The sequence below is a fragment of the Ornithodoros turicata genome, chromosome 3 (assembly GCF_037126465.1).
Source record: "Ornithodoros turicata isolate Travis chromosome 3, ASM3712646v1, whole genome shotgun sequence".
NCBI classification, from domain to species: domain Eukaryota; kingdom Metazoa; phylum Arthropoda; class Arachnida; order Ixodida; family Argasidae; genus Ornithodoros; species Ornithodoros turicata.
Window position 1 is genome coordinate 70,827,672 of NC_088203.1, and position 20,005 is coordinate 70,847,676.

General features: G+C 43.9%; 1 protein-coding gene across 2 annotated transcripts in view; it reads left to right on the plus strand.

Annotated features, from left to right (window-relative positions):
• The window catches only part of LOC135388594 (serine/threonine-protein kinase haspin-like), a 38,191-nt gene that overhangs the window by 8,842 nt on the left and 9,344 nt on the right, over window positions 1–20,005 (plus strand). For both annotated transcript variants that reach the window (XM_064618225.1, XM_064618226.1), the window contains 6 exons: window positions 862–1,146; window positions 3,270–3,746; window positions 4,859–4,968; window positions 5,459–5,617; window positions 13,554–13,613; window positions 13,666–13,757. In XM_064618225.1, coding sequence (XP_064474295.1) covers window positions 862–1,146; window positions 3,270–3,746; window positions 4,859–4,968; window positions 5,459–5,617; window positions 13,554–13,613; window positions 13,666–13,757 — 1,183 coding nt within the window. The remainder of the gene's footprint in view (window positions 1–861; window positions 1,147–3,269; window positions 3,747–4,858; window positions 4,969–5,458; window positions 5,618–13,553; window positions 13,614–13,665; window positions 13,758–20,005) is intronic.

Genomic DNA, 20,005 nt, shown 5'->3' on the forward strand with positions numbered 1-20,005 from the left:
AGTGTGCTCGTGTTACGTATGCAAATAAAAGCCACCCAACATCGGCTTTCCCCTCCCCCCCCCCCCCTCCTGTCTTCACAATGCACATACAGAACGATAATTTAGCTGAAAACAAAGCGCAAGTGTCCGTGCCCGTGGGGGGACACCGCATGGGTAACCAAGCGTGCGAGCAAGCGCTGGCATCTCCCGTTGGTCAGCGCCCTCACAGAGAATGTGGGAGGAATACAAACTTTTCCAACCACCGGCGTGCAGGGGCATTTGGCAGGCCGTACCAAGTGAAGCCCATCCTGGATGTGTATGTGGTGACAAAATTCGTGGAATTCCTGGTTTGGAAAAACAGCTGTGTATACGTGTATATATATATATATATATGTGTGAAGGTTTGTGGCTTTCCTACCTGAAGCAGGAATGTTGACATTATGTTGACATAATCAGAGAGATCGTGTGATAAGGACTTCAGTTGCAGTGGATGTGTTTTCAAACCACACAGAAACATGCATGTCGGAATGTCACGGGCGGGAACAAAATTAAAGTGGTAGAAACGAGGCACAAGCTGAGCCAGTGTTGCCATTGCGGGAGGTGTGGAGTGAATACATAAGTTTTTTTCTAGGCTAGGCAATGTGCCTTTATCGACCACCCACGTACAGTTCCGAAGCTGTGATCTTGAGCAAAGAAGCATTGCTGCGCGAAATTACGTACCACACTTCAGATTCTGCAATGCATCTCGATTTCCATGCATTTTTGCGAAACCATAGAATCGAGGAAAAGACAGGGCCTTAATCGTGACACTGGTGAAAACGTGTGAGAAGTTGGAGGAATGGGCAGAGGGTACTTTTAAAAATGTCTCTTCTTTAATTTCAGGATACATCAAAGGGGTGCAATCTGGAAGACAACTCAACTCTGTTAAAACAAAAGAATGCAAGATACAAAGGGAAATGTGACAGCAACAACAAGAAATGCCTCAATGCCAACCAAAAAGTGCCGTCATCTTTCCAAAGCCCGGCAATGAATATTTCTGCAATTTCAAAGCCCTGCAGACCAAAGAGAAATGAGATATGTAACCAACCAGTGCAGTGGCCGCCTCAGTTCATGAGCACACCTATACAGACACAGCAACGCATGCCCCTTCGGGATCACAATGCACAGGTAAGACAAGGTCCATTGCTGGACATAAGTTCACGGAACACGCTCCGGCACATTCGTTCCCCAGGGTGACACGCTAGCAGGGAATGGTACCGTACGGACTTGCAAACAGGTGACTGTGTTACCTAGGCCTGTAGCTGTAGGCCTGTAGGGCTGTATGGTACCATTGGCTGCTAGCGTGTCACTCTGAGGAAGGGATGTGCTGGTGCGTGTTCCGTAACCTTTTGTCCAGCACTGTACTATAGTTGGTTTGTCAACTGCATTCTTTAAACTCAATGCTCCCAAAATGTTATGCACAAAAGCTCTGGCAACTGTATGCTGGTGTACACAGCCAACCTGTGCAATACAGCTGTGGCTCGTTAATATGGAAACTTTTACCCCGACAAAAAGATACCTGTGAAGTGAGTCATCCATATTATATATTGGAGAAACACAGAATAAATTTTTCAGGAAAAAAAAGCAGTGGACGGGGCTACTGCCATTATCGTTACAAAATTTAAGCTCTGTTTGTGGCACCCCATGAGCTATGCCAGCCGCAGTGGTCGGAGTGGCACAATGAACTCGTCGAGAGGGCACATGGGACAATTTGAACACTTGTCGTCCAATTCCAACTTTCCCTTTACTGCCACAATGGTTAAATCATCAAATACTTCCCCCACCTAGGCTTCCTCGTCAACATCAAGTAGCTGCGCAGCATCCGTTTCAGGGTCTGTTGCTCCAGAACCCTTGGGGTCTTCCTGGGGGGGTCATCATCGTGGTCAAACATATCAAGAAGTGAAATCCCAATATGATGACAGCGGTTCACAATGCTTGCTAAACGCACTGCATCCCACGCTATTCTCAGTGGCCTAAAAACACCATCGAAGGTTGAAACTTTGGTGCTCATTCTCTTCCTAACACAGAAGGTGTTACACACCCAACACACACCCAGCCCACACCCAACCACAGCCCAACTAACTCAGTAGTCAGCGTTGGTGGCTAGAATAACGCCAGAAAGTGTCCCTGTGTTGCAGGCATCCAAATTTTTAGGTCAAAGATGGGCAAAGTTCCCTGCATGCAACTGCTGTCCATAATAATGAGATAGAAACACACAGGGGTCTGTAGGTTTGGCACCTTATTGCACTGTCCATTGTTGGGAAAAGTGAGTTTTCATATCAACGTGGTGTAAATACTATAAAAGTGATTGATTTTGAAATATCAGGCGTTTTTGGGCATTAGCAAGTTTTAGTACATTGGAAGTATGCTATGAAAATGATACGATAAACAAAGTTATCATATCCAAGCTTAGCAATGTGATGTCACCCGCTTAGGAGGAACAGGACAATTGGCTTATCATGAAAAGGCGTTAAAACTTGGGCTTGTCCCCTTGCCGGTGCAATGTCCTCGTCTCTTTTTGTGTTCCGGCCTCGTCTTTCCCTGGACTGAGGGTTTTATCCTATTTAACTATGGCATATCATGTTTTCAGAACCGTTATCGCGAACACTTTCCGATTTACTAAAACTAGCTTTTACCCAAAAATGTCAGGCACTATATGGATGATTTCATTTCTAATCTACAAACGGCCACTGGTCACTTTTTTTTTCTCTTTTGCTTTTTTCTTTTCTTTTTGCGGGAAAGCTATGTAGTATAATTGTAGTGAAGTGAAGCAAAACAATCCTGACAATAAGCCTTCGCAACATCGTGTTTCCTGTCTGGGCAGCTTCAAATGAACAAGTGACACGCTTCTGGCTTTTCAGCCCTGCAGCATTATAACTTTGGAACAAGAACTGGAAGAAATACACTGAACTCCTATCGATTGAGAAAAGTGAAAGAACAATTGTCGATTAGAAATGAAACTACCCATGTGAGATCCAACTGACAGTGCATTATCACATCAAACACTGGCAGTCTTTCTGTGAAACATCCTGCAATACATTGAGGGAGAAATTAAGCATTCAAAAAGTTCAGTTGAATTATGGTGATACTTCAACTGTTCATGTTCCCAGGCAACTTGAGGCTTGTGTTGTATTTGCCTGTTTGTATGTTCCAGCCTTAGAACGGTTACTTGCCAAAAAGTCCTTAATAAATTAAATGTGTGCAACTTGAATAGTTACATAGCCCTGTAGTGATGTATTTTCTTTGTGCAGGATACATCGATCAGTGAAATACAGTGCTGCAAGTTGTCTAACAAGATGCAGAAGACACAGGTCAAAAATGCGCCACCTCAGGCAACAGTATCTCTGGTGACCAACAGTGACGAGAAAGACAAAATGACCACAGTACCCGTGATGGCCAATCCAGCATTGTCAGCCAGTAAATGGATAACCATGCGGAAAAGGAACAAAAAATCTGGCTCCACTTTCACACTGCAGACGCTTTTGGGGAACAGCAGATCAATTTCAGTCACGAAAGACGACGATGTTTTAGTTGCAGATTCATTAGAAGAGTTGCATTGTATGGATACATTGAACAGCAGCAAATCTGTGTTCACTGTGTCGGCAGAGAAGACGATATTGTCCCTTGGAAGAATTCCTGGCAGAAGGGCGGAAAAGGTTCTCGTCTCTGATGCAGCATCTTCGACCACACCTGCGTTGGACTTCCATCTGGTTATGCCGGCAGAGGAGGTAACCTATGAGAATGTACATATCGTCAGACGAAAAGCGAACACATGCATTGCGCTGTTGCTAGAAGAATCTCTGCGTCACATGACACAGATAACTTGTTTTCCATTGTGCACACACACACAGCCTTTGGAATGTCTGTTTTGATTGCTGTCCTCACCCCCTTTTTCTTTTGTTCACAAATGAAACATGGGAGATGTTTGCTCATATTGTTAGTGGCAGTGCTCCCCGAGGTTCATTACAGGACCTTGAAACGCTTAAAAAGTGCACGTTTCAAGGCCATTTAATTTTGAAACACCCTCCAGAACCCTTGAAACTTGACAGGGAAGTTCGGCATAAAAATTGTCTGTTTACGGAAAGTGCCATAGTTCCTACATCTGTTTTGTAAATCATTTCTCCGAGCAAAAAATTTGGCCGATACTTTCTCCTGCCTAACCGTGCAGCTACCTCACCATTATTTCTAAACACCATCTGGCAACTTTTGCTGCTTTTCATCAGCATAGCACCTCATTTGGCTATAATACACGAAATGCTGGCGATACCATCTCAATGTTTACCATGCAATATTGATAACTGACACTAGCATACTGCAGTGAGTGTCGTGTTTACTAAAATGAAAATGAAAGTGAAAGTGCTATGCCCATGTGTGAAAGATGCACATTCTAAATGTCCTGTCCCTTTTGCTATGTTTCTGTCTACCTCCTGACAGCGGGTTGGTAGAAAGGACTGTAGTCTGCCTAGCAGTGTCGATGGGCTCCTGTGCAGAGGCTGTGCGGGAGACTCAAGTGTGCAACTGAGACCTTAAGTGTGCACAGAAGGGAGAGAGTTATCAAGGAATGGTTAGACTCGCTGAGATATAACTGGTAACTGTTTTCTGGAAAATTTCTCAGAGCGAAAGCCGAAAGCTGCTGATAAGTGGTGTCATGGGAATTAAACTTCAAGCAGTGCAGTACATTTAATAGTTTGAAACTTATTTGTTAAAATATTGTTGAATGGTGGCTCTGACGGAATCATGCACCATAGCTTTCTTGGTTCTGATTTGGGCCTGCATTGCACCATGGAAAGCATAGTAATGACTATGGAACCATTTCTCTTTGTTCGCTTTCTCTTTTCAGAACACAGTACACACGCTGTGCAACACTACTGTTTTAGATGCACGAGAAACCCTGCTACGTCTTTGTAATCAGAGTGCGGAGGCTACATTTCAACAGGTTCTCAAGCTGAGGTATGTAGCAAAATGGTGCTGCAGGTAAATGGGAAATAGTGCAGTATTGGTATTGCAGTCAGTTAGAAGAAAAAAAAGAAAAAATCATAATACCCACTGACAGTGGGTCAGTCCAGAGTCAGGATGGGCGTCTGCTTTAGGACCAGATTAAAAGGCATACGTGTCAAACTTGATGTGCATATTGGCTGAGTTGCTCTACAACTATTGGGCTTAGATGGGCCTTTCACAACAGGACTTGCTTGCATGAACGTTGAGGAGATTCCACAGTAGTGTGCTCATTAGCTTCGGTGGTGCTTTGGGCATGCACTGCAGTAATGCTGCTCATGCATAAAGCACAGTCAAAGTTACTCAGGAATTCCCTTGACGTATGTGCAGGTGGGCCCAGGTCCGAGATGCTGTGAGAAGCTTCTAGAATAATTTGTGACTGTACATGATGTTGCTGAGGTGTAGTGTTATGCAGAAATAATTTGTATCCTTGTATTGATTCCAGGGGCAGCTGTTGCAGCAAGGTGGGAGAAGGCCTGTACGGAGAAGTGTTCTGTTGCAAAGGAGGGGTTTTCAAGGTGGTTCCTGTCGAAGGAAATACATTTGTCAATGGGGAAAAACAGAAACTCATGTTAGAGATACTTCCTGAAGTTATAATCTCAAGGTAAGAACTGCTCACTGAGCATCTGTATTTAGGCTTTTACATAACAGTGAAAACCATAAGTAAATAATAACCATAACCACAAAAAATAAACCTTAAAACCTATAAATACTTGGCACTGTGCACCCATTGTTGAGTTCATTAACAGAAGCCCCATGTAACATAAGTTCTGTACGGTACTTTCCGATGTGAATTAGTGCTAGATGATCTCATAGAATGTTTTGGAGTATTCTGCAAGGTTTTAAATGTAGTAGGTTTCTTGTGACAAGTTGTCCCTTCTGTAGAGTATGGTTGGGTTGTACCTTGAGTTAGGGAGTTTCCCAACACCACTGTTAATACACATATACTTTGATTAGTGGAGACCGTTTATAGTGATACACATATTGATATATGCATATTTCATAGAGCAAATTTTGTGCACAGGATATTTAATAAAGGGTGAATGTTTTAGAAACAAACATGGCCACTATTGAGTTCACTGTATTTCCTTACTGCATGGAGTCAATGTCTGGCTCGGAACAAAAGGATATACTTTAGCAACGATGCTGTGGCCTTTTCAAACAGAAAAAACAAGAAAACAAAAAATGTGCTGTCTTCTCAATTACTGTAAGACAATTTCTGAATTTACGAGCAAAATATGTTAAAAATATGCACTTTTTAAAATATGTTTTACGAAAATGACTTTTTAAAACTGAGCAATCCGGCTCTCTATGTTCTACCACCATCCCACTACCGTAATTTCACGCGTATTAGACGTGGCTTATGCGCTTTTTTTTTTTTTTTTCATGGGCGCTCTGTGGCTTATCCACTGGTGCGGCTTATCCCATGACTATTTTCCCCTGGTATTTTCCCCATAACTCGGTTTTAACGAAAGGGCTGACAGTGTGTCTGGAACAGCACCGCCCTGCCAATGCACGAACAATGCGTAACAGCGTCGCGTCCACATACGGGTAGGCTGACTATCCTGGTGCCTTCCCCCCAAGCAGCTTTAACGAATGTGGTGACAGTGATTCATGTCTTCTGGAAGGCCACTGACCCGTCGATTCATGAAAAACACACAACAAGGGTACAATCCGATCTTGGTAGGACACTAGGACTGACCTCCTTTGTTGTACACTATGCTGACCCCCAAATATGAACCACAGTTTTTATGGCCTTTCTATGGTCTCCTTTGTCATGCAAATCAGGATTATCTGCGAGTGCGGCTCATCTGCCCCTAAATTTGAAAAATGCTCCTAAAAACAGGTCCTGCGGCTTATCTGCTGTGTGGCTTATACGCGTGAAATCATGGTACCTCAGCGCCACCAACAATGAACTGGGAAATTGATAGAAATGCGAAATGGACTCCTTATATTTGACAGCCTTTTTGGGGGTATTCCGAACGTAATTAGTAAACGTATTGCAAACAACACAAAAATTTGGCAGACAAAAAGCTAAGAATGTACAAAACACACACACATGAGCAGCCGTTTTGAAACATGGAGTTTCAAAAGGAGTGCGAGAAATGAACCTCTTCACGCTAGGTCATGTGCTCATGGACACCGATACAACTGTATCATGGATTCATTCCAAAGGACTTTCACCAAACAACATCAACCCTCGCTGTGGCCGTGAACTAACCGTCAAACCATCGGAGTGCACATTCAGACAATTCTGATGTCGGCACGGCCATGCCCAGTTCTCACAGTCTGTGATTGTGGGACCTGACCTGTCCTAACCTCAGTCGCGCTGGATGCACAATCTACGTCAGCCCTCTCGACACATGGAATCTGTATTCACATGACCTAACCTAACCTAACCTCAGTCATGCCGGATGCACAGTCTACGTCAGCCCTCTTGACACATGGAGTATGTACTTACCTGACTTAACCTAAGCTCAGTCATGCTCAGTGCACTGTCTACGTCAGCCCTCTCGACACATGGAATCTGTATTCACATGACCTAACCTAACCTAACCTCAGTCATGACGGATGCACAGTCTACGTCAGCCCTCTTGACACGTGGAGTACGTACTTACCTGACGTAACCTAAGCTCAGTCATGCTCAGTGCACTGTCTACGTCAGCCCTCTCGACACATGGAATGTGTATTCACATGACCTAACCTAACCTAACCTCAGTCACGCCGGATGCACTGTCTACGTCAGCCCTCTCGACACATGGAATACCTACTCACCTAACCTAACCTAACCTAACCTTACCTAACTAGACGCACATTCTACATGGACCCACTCTTCGACATGTGCAATACGTAATCACCTGTCCTAACCTAACCTCAGTCACACTGGATGCACTGTCTACGTCAGCCCGCTCGACACATGGAATATGTATTCAATTGACCTGACTTGACCTGACCTAACCTAACCTCAGTCACGCCGGATGCACAGTCTATATCAGCCCTCTCGACACATGGAGTATGTATTCATCTGACCTAACCTAACCTCAGTCATGCTGGATGCACTGTCTATGTCAGCCTTCTCGACACATGGAATACGTATTTACCTGGCCTAACCTAAGCTCAGTCATGCTGGATGCAATCTACGTCAGCCCTCTCGACACATGGAATCTGTATTCACATGACCTAACCTAACCTAACCTCAGTCATGCCGGATGCACAGTCTACGTCAGCCCTCTTGACACGTGGAGTATGTACTTACCTGACTTAACCTAAGCTCAGTCATGCTCAGTGCACTGTCTACGTCAGCCCTCTCGACACATGGAATGTGTATTCACATGACCTAACCTAACCTAACCTAACCTCAGTCACGCCGGATGCACTGTCTACGTCAGCCCTCTCGACACATGGAATACCTACTCACCTAACCTAACCTAGCCTTACCTAACTAGACGCACATTCTACATGGACCCACTCTTCGACATGTGCAATACGTAATCACCTGTCCTAACCTAACCTCAGTCACACTGGATGCACTGTCTACGTCAGCCTGCTCGACACATGGAATATGTATTCAATTGACCTGACTTGACCTGACCTAACCTAACCTCAGTCACGCCGGATGCACAGTCTACATCAGCCCTCTCGACACATGGAGTATGTATTCATCTGACCTGACCTAACCTAACCTCAGTCATGCTGGATGCACTGTCTATGTCAGCCTTCTCGACACATGGAATACGTATTTACCTGACCTAACCTAAGCTCAGTCATGCTGGATGCAATCTACGTCAGCCCTGTCGACACATGGAACATGTATTCACCTAACCTGAGCTAACCTCAATCGCGCCGGATGCACAGTCTACGTCAGCCCTCTCGACACATGGAATACCTATTCACCTGACCTAACCTAACCTAACCTCAGTCACGCCGGATGCACAGTCTACGTCACCCCTCTTGGCACAAGGAATACGTGTTCACCTAACCTAACCTTACCTAACCGCATGCACATTCTACATGGATCCACTCTTCGACATGTGCAATACGTAATCACCTGACCTAACCTAACCTCAGTCACGCCGGATGCACTGTCTACGTCAGCCCTCGCGGCAGATGGAGTTTGTATTCACCTGACCTGACCTAACCTCAGTCGCGCAAGATGCACAGTCTACGTCAGCCCTCTCGACACATGAAATACGTATTCACCTGACCTAACCTAACCGCAGTCGTGCTGGATGCACTCGACACGTGGAATGTGTATTCACCTGACCTGACCTGACGTCAATCACGCCGGATGCAGAGTCTACGTCAGCCCTCTCGACACATGGAATGCCTATTCACCTGACCTAGCCTAACCTCAGTCACGCCGGGTGCACAGTCTATGTCAGCCCTCTTGACACATGGAATACATGTTCATCTAACCTAACCTAACCTTACCTAACTGGATGCACATTCTACATAGACCCACTCTTCGACATATGCAATACGTAATCATCTGGGCCTAACCTAGCCTCGGTCACGAAGGATGCACATTCTTTCTCATCCAGGTGTTGCTTTTTGTTTTAATTTGTAACATTTATTTCCATCTTCCAGCATAAAAAGTTCCATTATATTAAACAAAAACCATTTTACATAACCTTGCCATACCCAAAACGCTTCTCGTAAGACTACATCTGATAGGAGATGACTATTTACTCCTCCATACCCAAAACATGTCTCATGTGACTATATCCAATAGCAGAGGACCATTTTGTTCATAGCAGACAACTATGCGATACATAGCCGATCACTCACCCGTATGCACTGGTATCGTCTGGCAACAATGACAACATGCCAAATTCGCCAAACACTAATTCCACGCCTATCCGTCTGCCACGGCATCGTTACTAAAGTACAGCCGAACAAAACATACATAATGCACAAGAAAGAATGGCGAGAAGGGGTTTGTGTTCATGTATGTCTGTCCTCTGTTCCCTCACTCTCAGGGTTTCAAGTAGGGGTCATGTACAAGTACAAACAAGAATGTGAACAAATTATAGATGTGCCAAATATCCAGTACCACAATTACAGCTGCCCAAGGCCAAGGCTGCAGAGAAGCAAACTGAACTATGTGAATGCACAGTAAAATCAGGTCGTAGATTAGGTCTCGATAATCCAGAAATTCTAGCTTGTGAGGGTTGTTGGGGGGTGAGGAAACAACTGGAATACTGGCGCACAAAGATAACCAAAAAGGCTATCAATAGGTATCCTGGCCCCCTACCGGAATGCTACACACCCTTGGTACATAAAATGGGACCTGCAGCTTGTGATACGTTATTCTGATGATGAAATTCGAGAGTTTTGAAACGTTAAAGTTTTTCATTGTTGTACTGTTGTTTGCCAGTGTATATACAGTGAAACCCGCGTATAACGATATTGACTGTAATCGCGAATTCCATCGTTATACAGGGAACTTCGTTAAACGAGGGCTGACCTATATAGCGCGTCCCTGAAAAGTCGCGCGGCACCCCGCGTGTAGCAAACGAAAAAGAAACAGATGCTTAAAAAACGCGAAGCTGTGTGACTGACATCGCACTGGCTTGGGAAAACAGCGATCAGAACTCGTGCAGGGAGCCGGGGAACATAGCAGGACAACTTCTGGTAACACTACACGTCACCATTCTGCAAGTCGGCTTCACCTAACTCCTGCGTGCTTTAGGAGAAGCTCGCTTTAGAACGCTGTCGCGCGACTCGCAGGTGGAAAGCACGTGCTAGGCCTTTCGAATCATCTCGCGAATTTGAGCAGCATTGGCCAAATACGGAGGCATAAAAGCGTTACCACCTACCTCGTTCACTGACAGTACTGGAAAATGAACAGTCGCTGTCTATTTTCTTGCCTCAATTTTTATTTTGGTTTAATTACTTTGATGTGAATTTCGGATTATACGATTTTTTCCCGCTACCCCGTGAGATTCGTATCATCGAGATTCTACTGTATCTTATCGCGGCGAAAATCGCCGCGAGGTTACGCGCACGGGACAGCGTCCAACATCGTTATACGAGTACTCGGAACTGCGGTCTCCATCGCTATACGCGGGTAGTTTCCCCGTGGAAACAATGTATATTTTGACGGTAAAATCATGAACCATCGTTTTACGAGGGATATCGTTATACGCGATATCGCTATCCGCGGGTTTTACTGTACCTATTAAAGACCTTTCACCTCATAATGTACCACCAACTTCGAAAGGGATGCTGCACCTTTCTGGTGCTTTGAACTTCTCTTGCCTAGGTGAAATCGTTTGATCTTGGTGAACCGATATCTTATATGATGTATCTCAGTACTGCCTTTAAAAGACTTAGGATCCTAATGGAATCCTGGGAATCTCATAATGCACAAGGACTTCACTTAAAAGTCTGGAGTTGAAATTATGGACCATGTTCTGGGATTCCATGCCTATAATTGAGTTCCCCCCTATCTACATAGAGATAAACAACTTGAAATTTAGTATCTTGTTTTGCAGTCTGATTGGTAAGCAGCTTCATTGTTCAGTTCATATACCATTTGATGGCTGATTCATGCAGTTCTAGTGCTTTAAACTTGTAAGCCATCCCAAAGTCAGTCACAACCAAGATGTCAAAGTTGTCCTGCTCAGCCCTATGGCACAGGCTCACAATTTTCACCAACCCACCAACGATGTGTGTGGTGCTATGCCGGGTGCTTGTCAATACAAGTAAAATAGAAACGGATCAGAACAGCATAATGAAAAAATTAGGTTGTGTTACTGTGCCAAGACCAGTTCCCATGGCACAGTGGTTAGGACGACCGCTTTCTACGATGATGTGATGCAGGATTGAATCCCCGCACCGGCTGTGCTGTCTGGCGTTTTCCTTGGTTTTTCAGGCAGACTTTCCAGACGAATGTTGGCACAGTTCCCCCTGAAGTCAGCCCAGGATGCATACTAACCCCCCTGTCCCCCCAACTCCTTTCTCCTCTCCATCTGTCCACATCTGTATGCCGCGCTTAGCCACAGTCGTTTCACGGTGCTAACACGGAATTTTAAAAAAATTCTGTGCCAAGATTTCAGTTTCTATGGAGACAGTAGAACTCTGATGGTAGTTTCTGTAATAAACTTTGTTGTATGTGTTATATATATATATGTTATTGCACTTTGGGAAAATGTCTCTGGTGATCTCCTGTGATATGGTTTTCTTTGATTTTCAAGGGAAATATATCATGCAAAAATGTATGTCACTTTTGGATTTAATGGTGAAGACCAGTAAAAAGTAGATGTTGAAGGATCATCTATACTTTTGCTATCCAGGCTTTCCTCGTGCAAGTAACATTAAGTGCTGTTTATTAATCAATGTTTTTCCATGTCCCTCGTATTGGGGTTCTTCAGTACGGATGTTTATCAGTTATGAAACAACTGATCAAACGAAGTGTTAACCAAATTTATGAATGACGCTCTCGGTTCTGCATAATGGAGTGCAATGGATATTATAAAGAGGTGTGATACAATAGTAAGCGCAAAGCCGAGGGTTTACTAGGTGATTCTAGTACTAGGTAATTCCAATGAAAGTGGCCATGACAATGATGTTGTGCCCTCTATGTCTTCATCACAATGGGAATGCTTGTGCGTGCCATGTAGAGCTTTATAGGTTTAATATTACTGCAGTTTGTTTTCTACACTGCAGGTAAAAAGTAAATGCACTCAAAGTGTTCTATGCAGCTTCACTGGCACACTCAGTCCTTGATTTGATCCATCCAATCAGCAAATCTCTCAAGACTTATCTGAAGCATGTACGTGTAGTTATTTGGAGTATTTGACTTGCACACACTTGGTGGATGCCCATGTCCAGAGGTTGTACAATAGTAGCAGGACACTGTAGTGTTTTCAAATACAAATTTTTCCTACACATGGTGATGTGTTAGAACACATATTAGAACAGGAGTAGATGAACAAAAATTATAACCGCAGGAACACTTCATTTTGGGAAGGATTTTCGGGCTACCTGAGCATGTACGCTGCTAAATCAGTAGCATGCTACAAATTGCTCTGTGAAGGACGTCAAATATGGTGCCCACATTGAACAACCTCTGGGGCCAAAGTATCAGGTGGAGCAGGGGCATGGACCCACTGTGGCAATTCCCATCATCATAGTTGTCTCTGAACAAAATTGTCACAAAATAGGGTTATCTTGTCAGTTTTTGGGTCTCTATATTTTCAAACAAATTGTCGAAGAATCTACAGTCAAGTTGGTAGAAGAGGACGAATTGAGCAGAGAAAATGTTGGCAATATATAAATAAAATTTGACCTTCAATTGGCTCTGTTTGCCTAGTGACGCAAATTTTTTCAATTCTCTGGTGAGCAATATGAAGATTACGACAGCATTTGGAGATGACATTTGTGAGGGCAGTACATTGGGTAGCACTTTCATCCCCAAAACAATTTTTGCGTTTCAAACTAGTTTTACGTAATAGGTACAGAACATGCTTTGTACAAAATATGTCTAACTCGGTTCCAATCTGTGTTGTAATGTCGTTATGGTTATTGTATTCCAGGGAACTCAGCTCACTCGCTTCTACTGCGAATAGGTCTGCAAATTTCATCCACATGAGAAGGTAAAGATACGGTTATTTCATAAATTTGTTCTTAATCGACCTTCGCTTGCAGGGTGCAGCTTGTTGAGGACCAATACCACCCTGCCCTCCTGAAAGCTTGGGATGCTTTTAATGCAAAGCATAAAAGTGAAAATGACCGACCAGGTTAGACATTTCTTATTAGTTAAAGTGGAAGTGCCCATAATTCCAACTTGCCTTAATTGTTCTGAAATTGTATTTGTGTGTTTGTGTCACTAGATATACGATAATAACATCATTATGCAAAACACAAATAAAACATGGACAGTTTGGCATGCATGTTGTGATGCATGCAGCACACACACTCACTTTAAGCACTGAGCATGACAGGCAATACTACTGCTGTCTGGATTTTGACCACTTCCCTGTTTGAAATAGGGTGGAGGTTTTGAGTTGCATATGACACAACGAAGTTTGTAATTTTGTTATGTCATATCCGTTATTAGCAGCAATCCACCACCACATTTGTCACCACATCCACGTCTGGATACTATGGCCTTTCTAAATTCTTTTAGTGGCTTTTGGAAGTCCCTTTCACTGTATGTACAAAGATTAGAATTTAGGCCTTTACTTATGGCTGGTATATGTTTTTCTTATCCTTCCAGTCACATATATTATCAATCCTTTGTGTTCTCTACCAATCTGACATTACTTTGGCGTTATCATTCGGCGGAAACTCAATTTTTTTCACATAGTCACGTTCCCTTGTGTCCGTAATGGTTGAACATAATCACATTTTAAGCTTATCTTCACAGTCTCTTTTTCCTGTGCACACCTATCACACACCTTATTTATAGTTGCTGAATATTTAGCATTGCTTTAACATGCTTTGACATCCATTCTATTTAACATCCTGACCTCAACAGTAGCATACTTCCTACACAATTGTCGAAATTTTGTCTCGGTAGGTATTTCCTTTTATGTTCCATGTGTATACTGAGGGATATTTCTCATCCGTTATACAGTTGAATCTCGATGATACGATCACGGATGATACGAATTTCGGGATGATACGAATTCTTTTCCGGTCCCGGCCGGTATATGTATTCGAGTTCGGATGATACGAACGCGTTATCTTGCCTTTACGGGTGATACGAATGAGCCGAGGATGCGACAGAGGTCGTTCCCCCGTGACGCGAGAGCACGCGAGTCATGCTGCTCCTTCTTTCGAAAAGGGAGGGCGATCCTCACCACGAACTCCCTTACATCATGTAGCGCAATGCATGCAATGACTTTCGTTTTGGTGGTGGTGGAGGAGATAAGATCAAAGGGATTGCACGGCCCGGAACCTTATCACCTTATCTCTGTTTTGACCTTTTTACCCCCCCCCCCCCCCCCCCCGCAACAATAAACCGCGAAGCTGTGTGACATCGCTCTGGCGGAAAACAGCGACCAGAACACGTGGAAGGAACATATCGGGACAACTTGTGGCAACATTACGCGTCACCATTCCGCAAGGCGGCTTCACCTAACGCCTGCGTGCTTTAGGAGAAGCTCGCTTTAGACCACTGTCGCGCGACTCGCGGGTGGAAAGCACGTGCTACGTCTTTTGAATCATCTCGCGTATTTGGGCAGCATTGGCCAAAAACGGAGACACAAAAGCGTTACGACTGACCTCTTTCACTGACAGTAACGGAAAATGAACAGTCACCGTCTATTTTCTTGCCTCAATTTTTATTTTGGTTTAATTCGTTTGATACGAATTTTTTCCGCGACCCCGTGAGATTCGTATCATCGAGATTCTACTGCATAGACAGATGGAGGTCCTAGGTTAAAAACTAGTTCCCACTTCAAGGCTTCACTGTTGGATTTCCTGCATATCAAGACATATGATATTAAAGTTGTGCATATAGACCAGGGTTGTTTGGATTTAATCCACATGGATTTTATCCGGTGGATTTTTTTGGATTTTATCCACAGAATTTTATCCAGATTTTTTAGAGATTTTCTCCAGATGTGACGTGAAAGACAATCTGAATTCAACGTCACGCGGAAAACTCCCGGTTTATTTTCTTGTAGTGTTGGCTGTTTGCAAAAGCCCAGGAACGTGCAAAATTAGCTTTTAACTTTTTAACTTTGTTACTTTTCACTTCACTTTTTTTAATTTATAACTTTTCAGATTTAACTTTTTCCCATTTTCTTCTACTTTTTTCCATTCAGAGAGAGACTTTCTTCCGCTTCCTGGAGGCTCCGTAACTGAAGTGCGCCGAAACATGACAGCTAATCCAGGCGTGTAGGCAGGGCCAGTTCTAGGGGTGTGCGGGGGCTGAGACAAAGGCACATCGCAGTGCCTGTTTCACACGATTAAGTGCATACTTGATATTTAAAAAAAAAGTATTCCCTGGTTGAGGGCTTCGGGCGCGGGGCCTAAGGCGGTCGCCTTACTCGCCCCCCACCCCCCTGTCGCCGGCCCTGCGTGTAGGATCCACACCATTCAACCACGCATTCAACTACTTTTCGGAAAACAATAGAGACTGATACAATGTTGCAGGGACAGGCAGTTCCGTAAACAGAAACTATGAGAGGTCACCCGAAATCAAGAACAGCAAAGCACATTTGTTTTTACTCTGTGTCACATTTCTAGCCTTGTATATATTCTCCAAAAATATCCGGGTTTTATCCAAAAGAGCCCACTGGAGAGGATCTTTTTAAAAATATTCGGATTTTTTTCAACCCTGATACAGACAACCATTAGATAAAACTCTACATCATTAACTAGCTGAGATGAATTGCCAGATGAACGGTTACTACTTTGTTTGAGTATACTATGTACAAATGGATGCCTAGTCCTGTGTGACCTGCTGTGTGCTCACATCTGCCCACTATGGACAAAAAAAAAAAGATATTTTATTTTGTGTTATACGTCAACTTCACACAGAGACTCAGTACACAAAAAATAGGTGCCACCGGTGAACATTATGCACCTCCATGAATTTTTGCCCCCCCCCCCACACACACAAAAAAAAAAAAAGAGAGAGAGAGAGAGAAACTTTTACGTAGTTTTGCATCCTTCAAGAGGAGGTGGCGTCACCGGGCGTCCTGGCATCTGTCTGTTCGTCGAGTAGAAATTACAGGCGAAATTAAATTACAGATAGTTACTGTAAACATATTTTTATTTGCGATGTATTAATTTTCGCGATTTTCGCGACCACTAAAATATAGCGAAAAATTGTACTTGTGAACACAGCTTGACGTTTATCCCGCGAAAGGACACTGCTCTGGAATTGCGAAATTTAATACTCGCGAATAACTTCGCAAATGACTGAATGCCCGATTCGTGAAAATTAGTACACTGCGAATAGAAATACGTTTACAGTATTCACTGTTGGAAGTGTTTTGTTGTCAGTAATTAAATGCATATTACTTAATTGAGTAATTAATGAAGTACCTTAGTTACCTGTGACTAATTAATTTACAGTCCTGTTTGCAACTCATAGATGCACATCTCACATGCTGTTTTTTTGGTCGAGTAAACTAGGGGGTGGTCCCTGGACTGTGAATATGACAGTGTGGTTTATAATACATATTGAGTGTGCATTTCAAGTCCACATCTAAAAATTGATTCAGCTAAAACCCTCGCCTTCTGATCCCGAGATCGCGGGTTCGAACCCGGCCGAGGATGCCAGCAACATGGTGGCAGGATACAAGTTGCTTAGACACGCAGTCTTCCGCGAGGGACGTTAAATACGTGGTGCCGTGTGGTGAGCTTTCATCGCACGTTAAAGATTGCTCAGGTGGGCAAAAGCAATCCACAGACCGACCGCTGTGGCGTCGCTCATGATCTCAGTTGTCTCGCGACATAAACCCCCAATTATAAAATTATATAAAGTAATCAGCTAAAATCCAATTTCTGTCTGCAGAAAAGGGATTCAATCCAAATCCTACCCATTGCCTTTGGGTGCCAATAAAATCCAAATTAAATCCAGATGCCTCTCATGTAGATTTAAATCCAGATTTAAATTAAGTCAGAGATTTCAAATACAGAACACTAATTGCACACTGCATGACATTGGTGTTCCCCTCTTTCTAAATAGCACTCTTACCTACTCCGTAAGGCCATGATACTAGACAAGGCCTGATGGTATACCATGATGAAATCTGGGTGATGCGTGGTCACTCATGGCCACAGGCTTCCTATGTAGTCATTTGCGGTGATAGGTTGAGGACGCTGTGACTCTCTGTGTGAACATCACGAAGGAGGGAAAAGTGGCATTGCCTCCTGGGTAGTTTCATTTTAAATCGAACAACGTATGAAAGTCGTATTTTTTAAATCGCCCAGAAAAAATATATGTTAGAGGACAGTTCAAACGTCGCAAATCGCGCCACGTGCGATGCTTGTGCGTGTAGTAGTTTCCGCTTAGGAGAGGGGGAAAGCCGGAGGCTGCTTGGGCGCGCTTTCTTCTGGACCGACTTTGACGGGATCTAGCACCGCTGACTTTATGCCTAGGAACTGGAGGATTTTTGTGATTATAGGCTGCACCATAGACACTGTCGACAGCCACCCACAGAACTGTGAGAGCCACAGATTTTCTGTTAAAAAATGCCAAACTTGGCGTAAACGTTCAAAAAGGCAAACTTTGTTACCAATTTTGTTCATGGCGGAACGTCTGAGAACATCGAGCTTAGTGCCATTCGATAGGACGTTGAAAGAGCTTTCGTTTTGTATAGAATTCATTTTTCTCAGCCCAGTTGTTTCTGCGTTATTAGCTTGAGAATCACACTTGGTAGGCGAAAATCGACAATGTTGCATCTCAATTTTCTCAAAAATGCCATCTTCGATTTCCTTGATTATTTTTCAAAAGGTGGCGTCATGTCTCTACTTTAGACGCCAAGTGAGACAATCTTTTATTTTTGCCTGAGAGACGCGCAGTGATTTTTTTGTCAGGCAGGGTGCACGAGGCTGCGGCCTTGCGTGCCCCACCCACGAGGACCTTCAACCTCTTCTTTGCTACATGTGTCCCGCTGACGGAGAAATCAATGACCACACTGCGTGAGCTTGTTGTAATGTCCCCGGAGCATCACTTTTACCCAGTGGTCTCTCAGTTCCGTCAGGCTCATTCAAACCGTGGGAGAGTACATGAGTTGCCTGTGCGCCCTTGACGAGAAGCCCCAGTTCGACGAACATACCGAAAAAGCAGTGAGAAGAAACGAAGCGCCTTGTAGAGATCTTTATCCACTGGTAACATCTTAGCTTTTGTTTCGGGTTGCCGCCAGTCCTTCAGGCAGTGTGAAAGGCACATCCTTTTCATTGGTAAAAGAACGAAAACCGAAAGTTGCGAAAAACGTAAAATGTGCCCATTGCGATACCCCTGCAGGTGGTGGCTGCCACCAATGGATTAGCATCATCCGATAGCTTTAGACATGACCTTTCACATGATATAAAGTGACTGTGTTCAAGCGCATTCTTTGTCCGCCTAGTATCGCAAAACCACGAGTGGTACGCGAAAATTTTGCATGTTCGATCTTAGTTATTTCTAAAAAGCCGGAATATTTTTCACGATTTATTCCACAGGGGCAGAATTATGCCGGTACTTTGCGCTGCTGGTAAAGTACCTTTTCCCTTTTTGATTGAGACGTAGGTCTACCTTTCCGCGGAGCGATTTTTCCACACAAAGGCGCTCTTCGTATGTTTACGAGCGTGTTTTGCTTCGTAGTCTTTGCTTTGTAATTTAATGCCCAGATGTTGCATTATATACTTATTTTGCACTTATGGTACGTATGTTTATTTTTTTCCTTTAAAGACGCAGGGCAATACTTTCGTGGGTGACTTGAACTTGCTATTACGCACTTTCATGGGAGTCGCACGCACGACGTGTGCGTATACGCACGTGCGCATATTCACTATTCTCCCGCACATGTGCTTGAGGCAATGCACATACGCACGCTATGAGGCTGTCGTGCGAGTTAATATTAAGAAGGCAGAACTACGGCCACAGGGGACAGAAAGTTACAACATATGAGAATACAAACTTGTGGTCGCGTGGTTGCAGTCGCCTCTTAGCTTGGGCGCAATAGTGATAGTTCCGGAGGTGTGCATGCTCTCTTTAATTAGTTTGATGCTCCGTAGCGTTATTTCGGAACCACGACGAGTGGTACAAAACCCGTAAGACCGCTGTGATGACAGTTGCTGCTCTCAAGTATAACACGTTCGCCCTCACCCAGATGTGTCAATGTCACCGGAATCAAATTTTCCGACAGAACAACGCACAACTGAAATCCCTCGTTCCCGGTAGCCGTAGGTACTTTAAACACTCGGTGTGGTCTTGAGTAGTCCTTCTGGCATCCATGCGCTTGAACCCATTCACTTTATATCATGTGAAAGGACATGTGTAAAGCTATCGGATGATGCTAATCCAATGGTGGCAGCCACCACC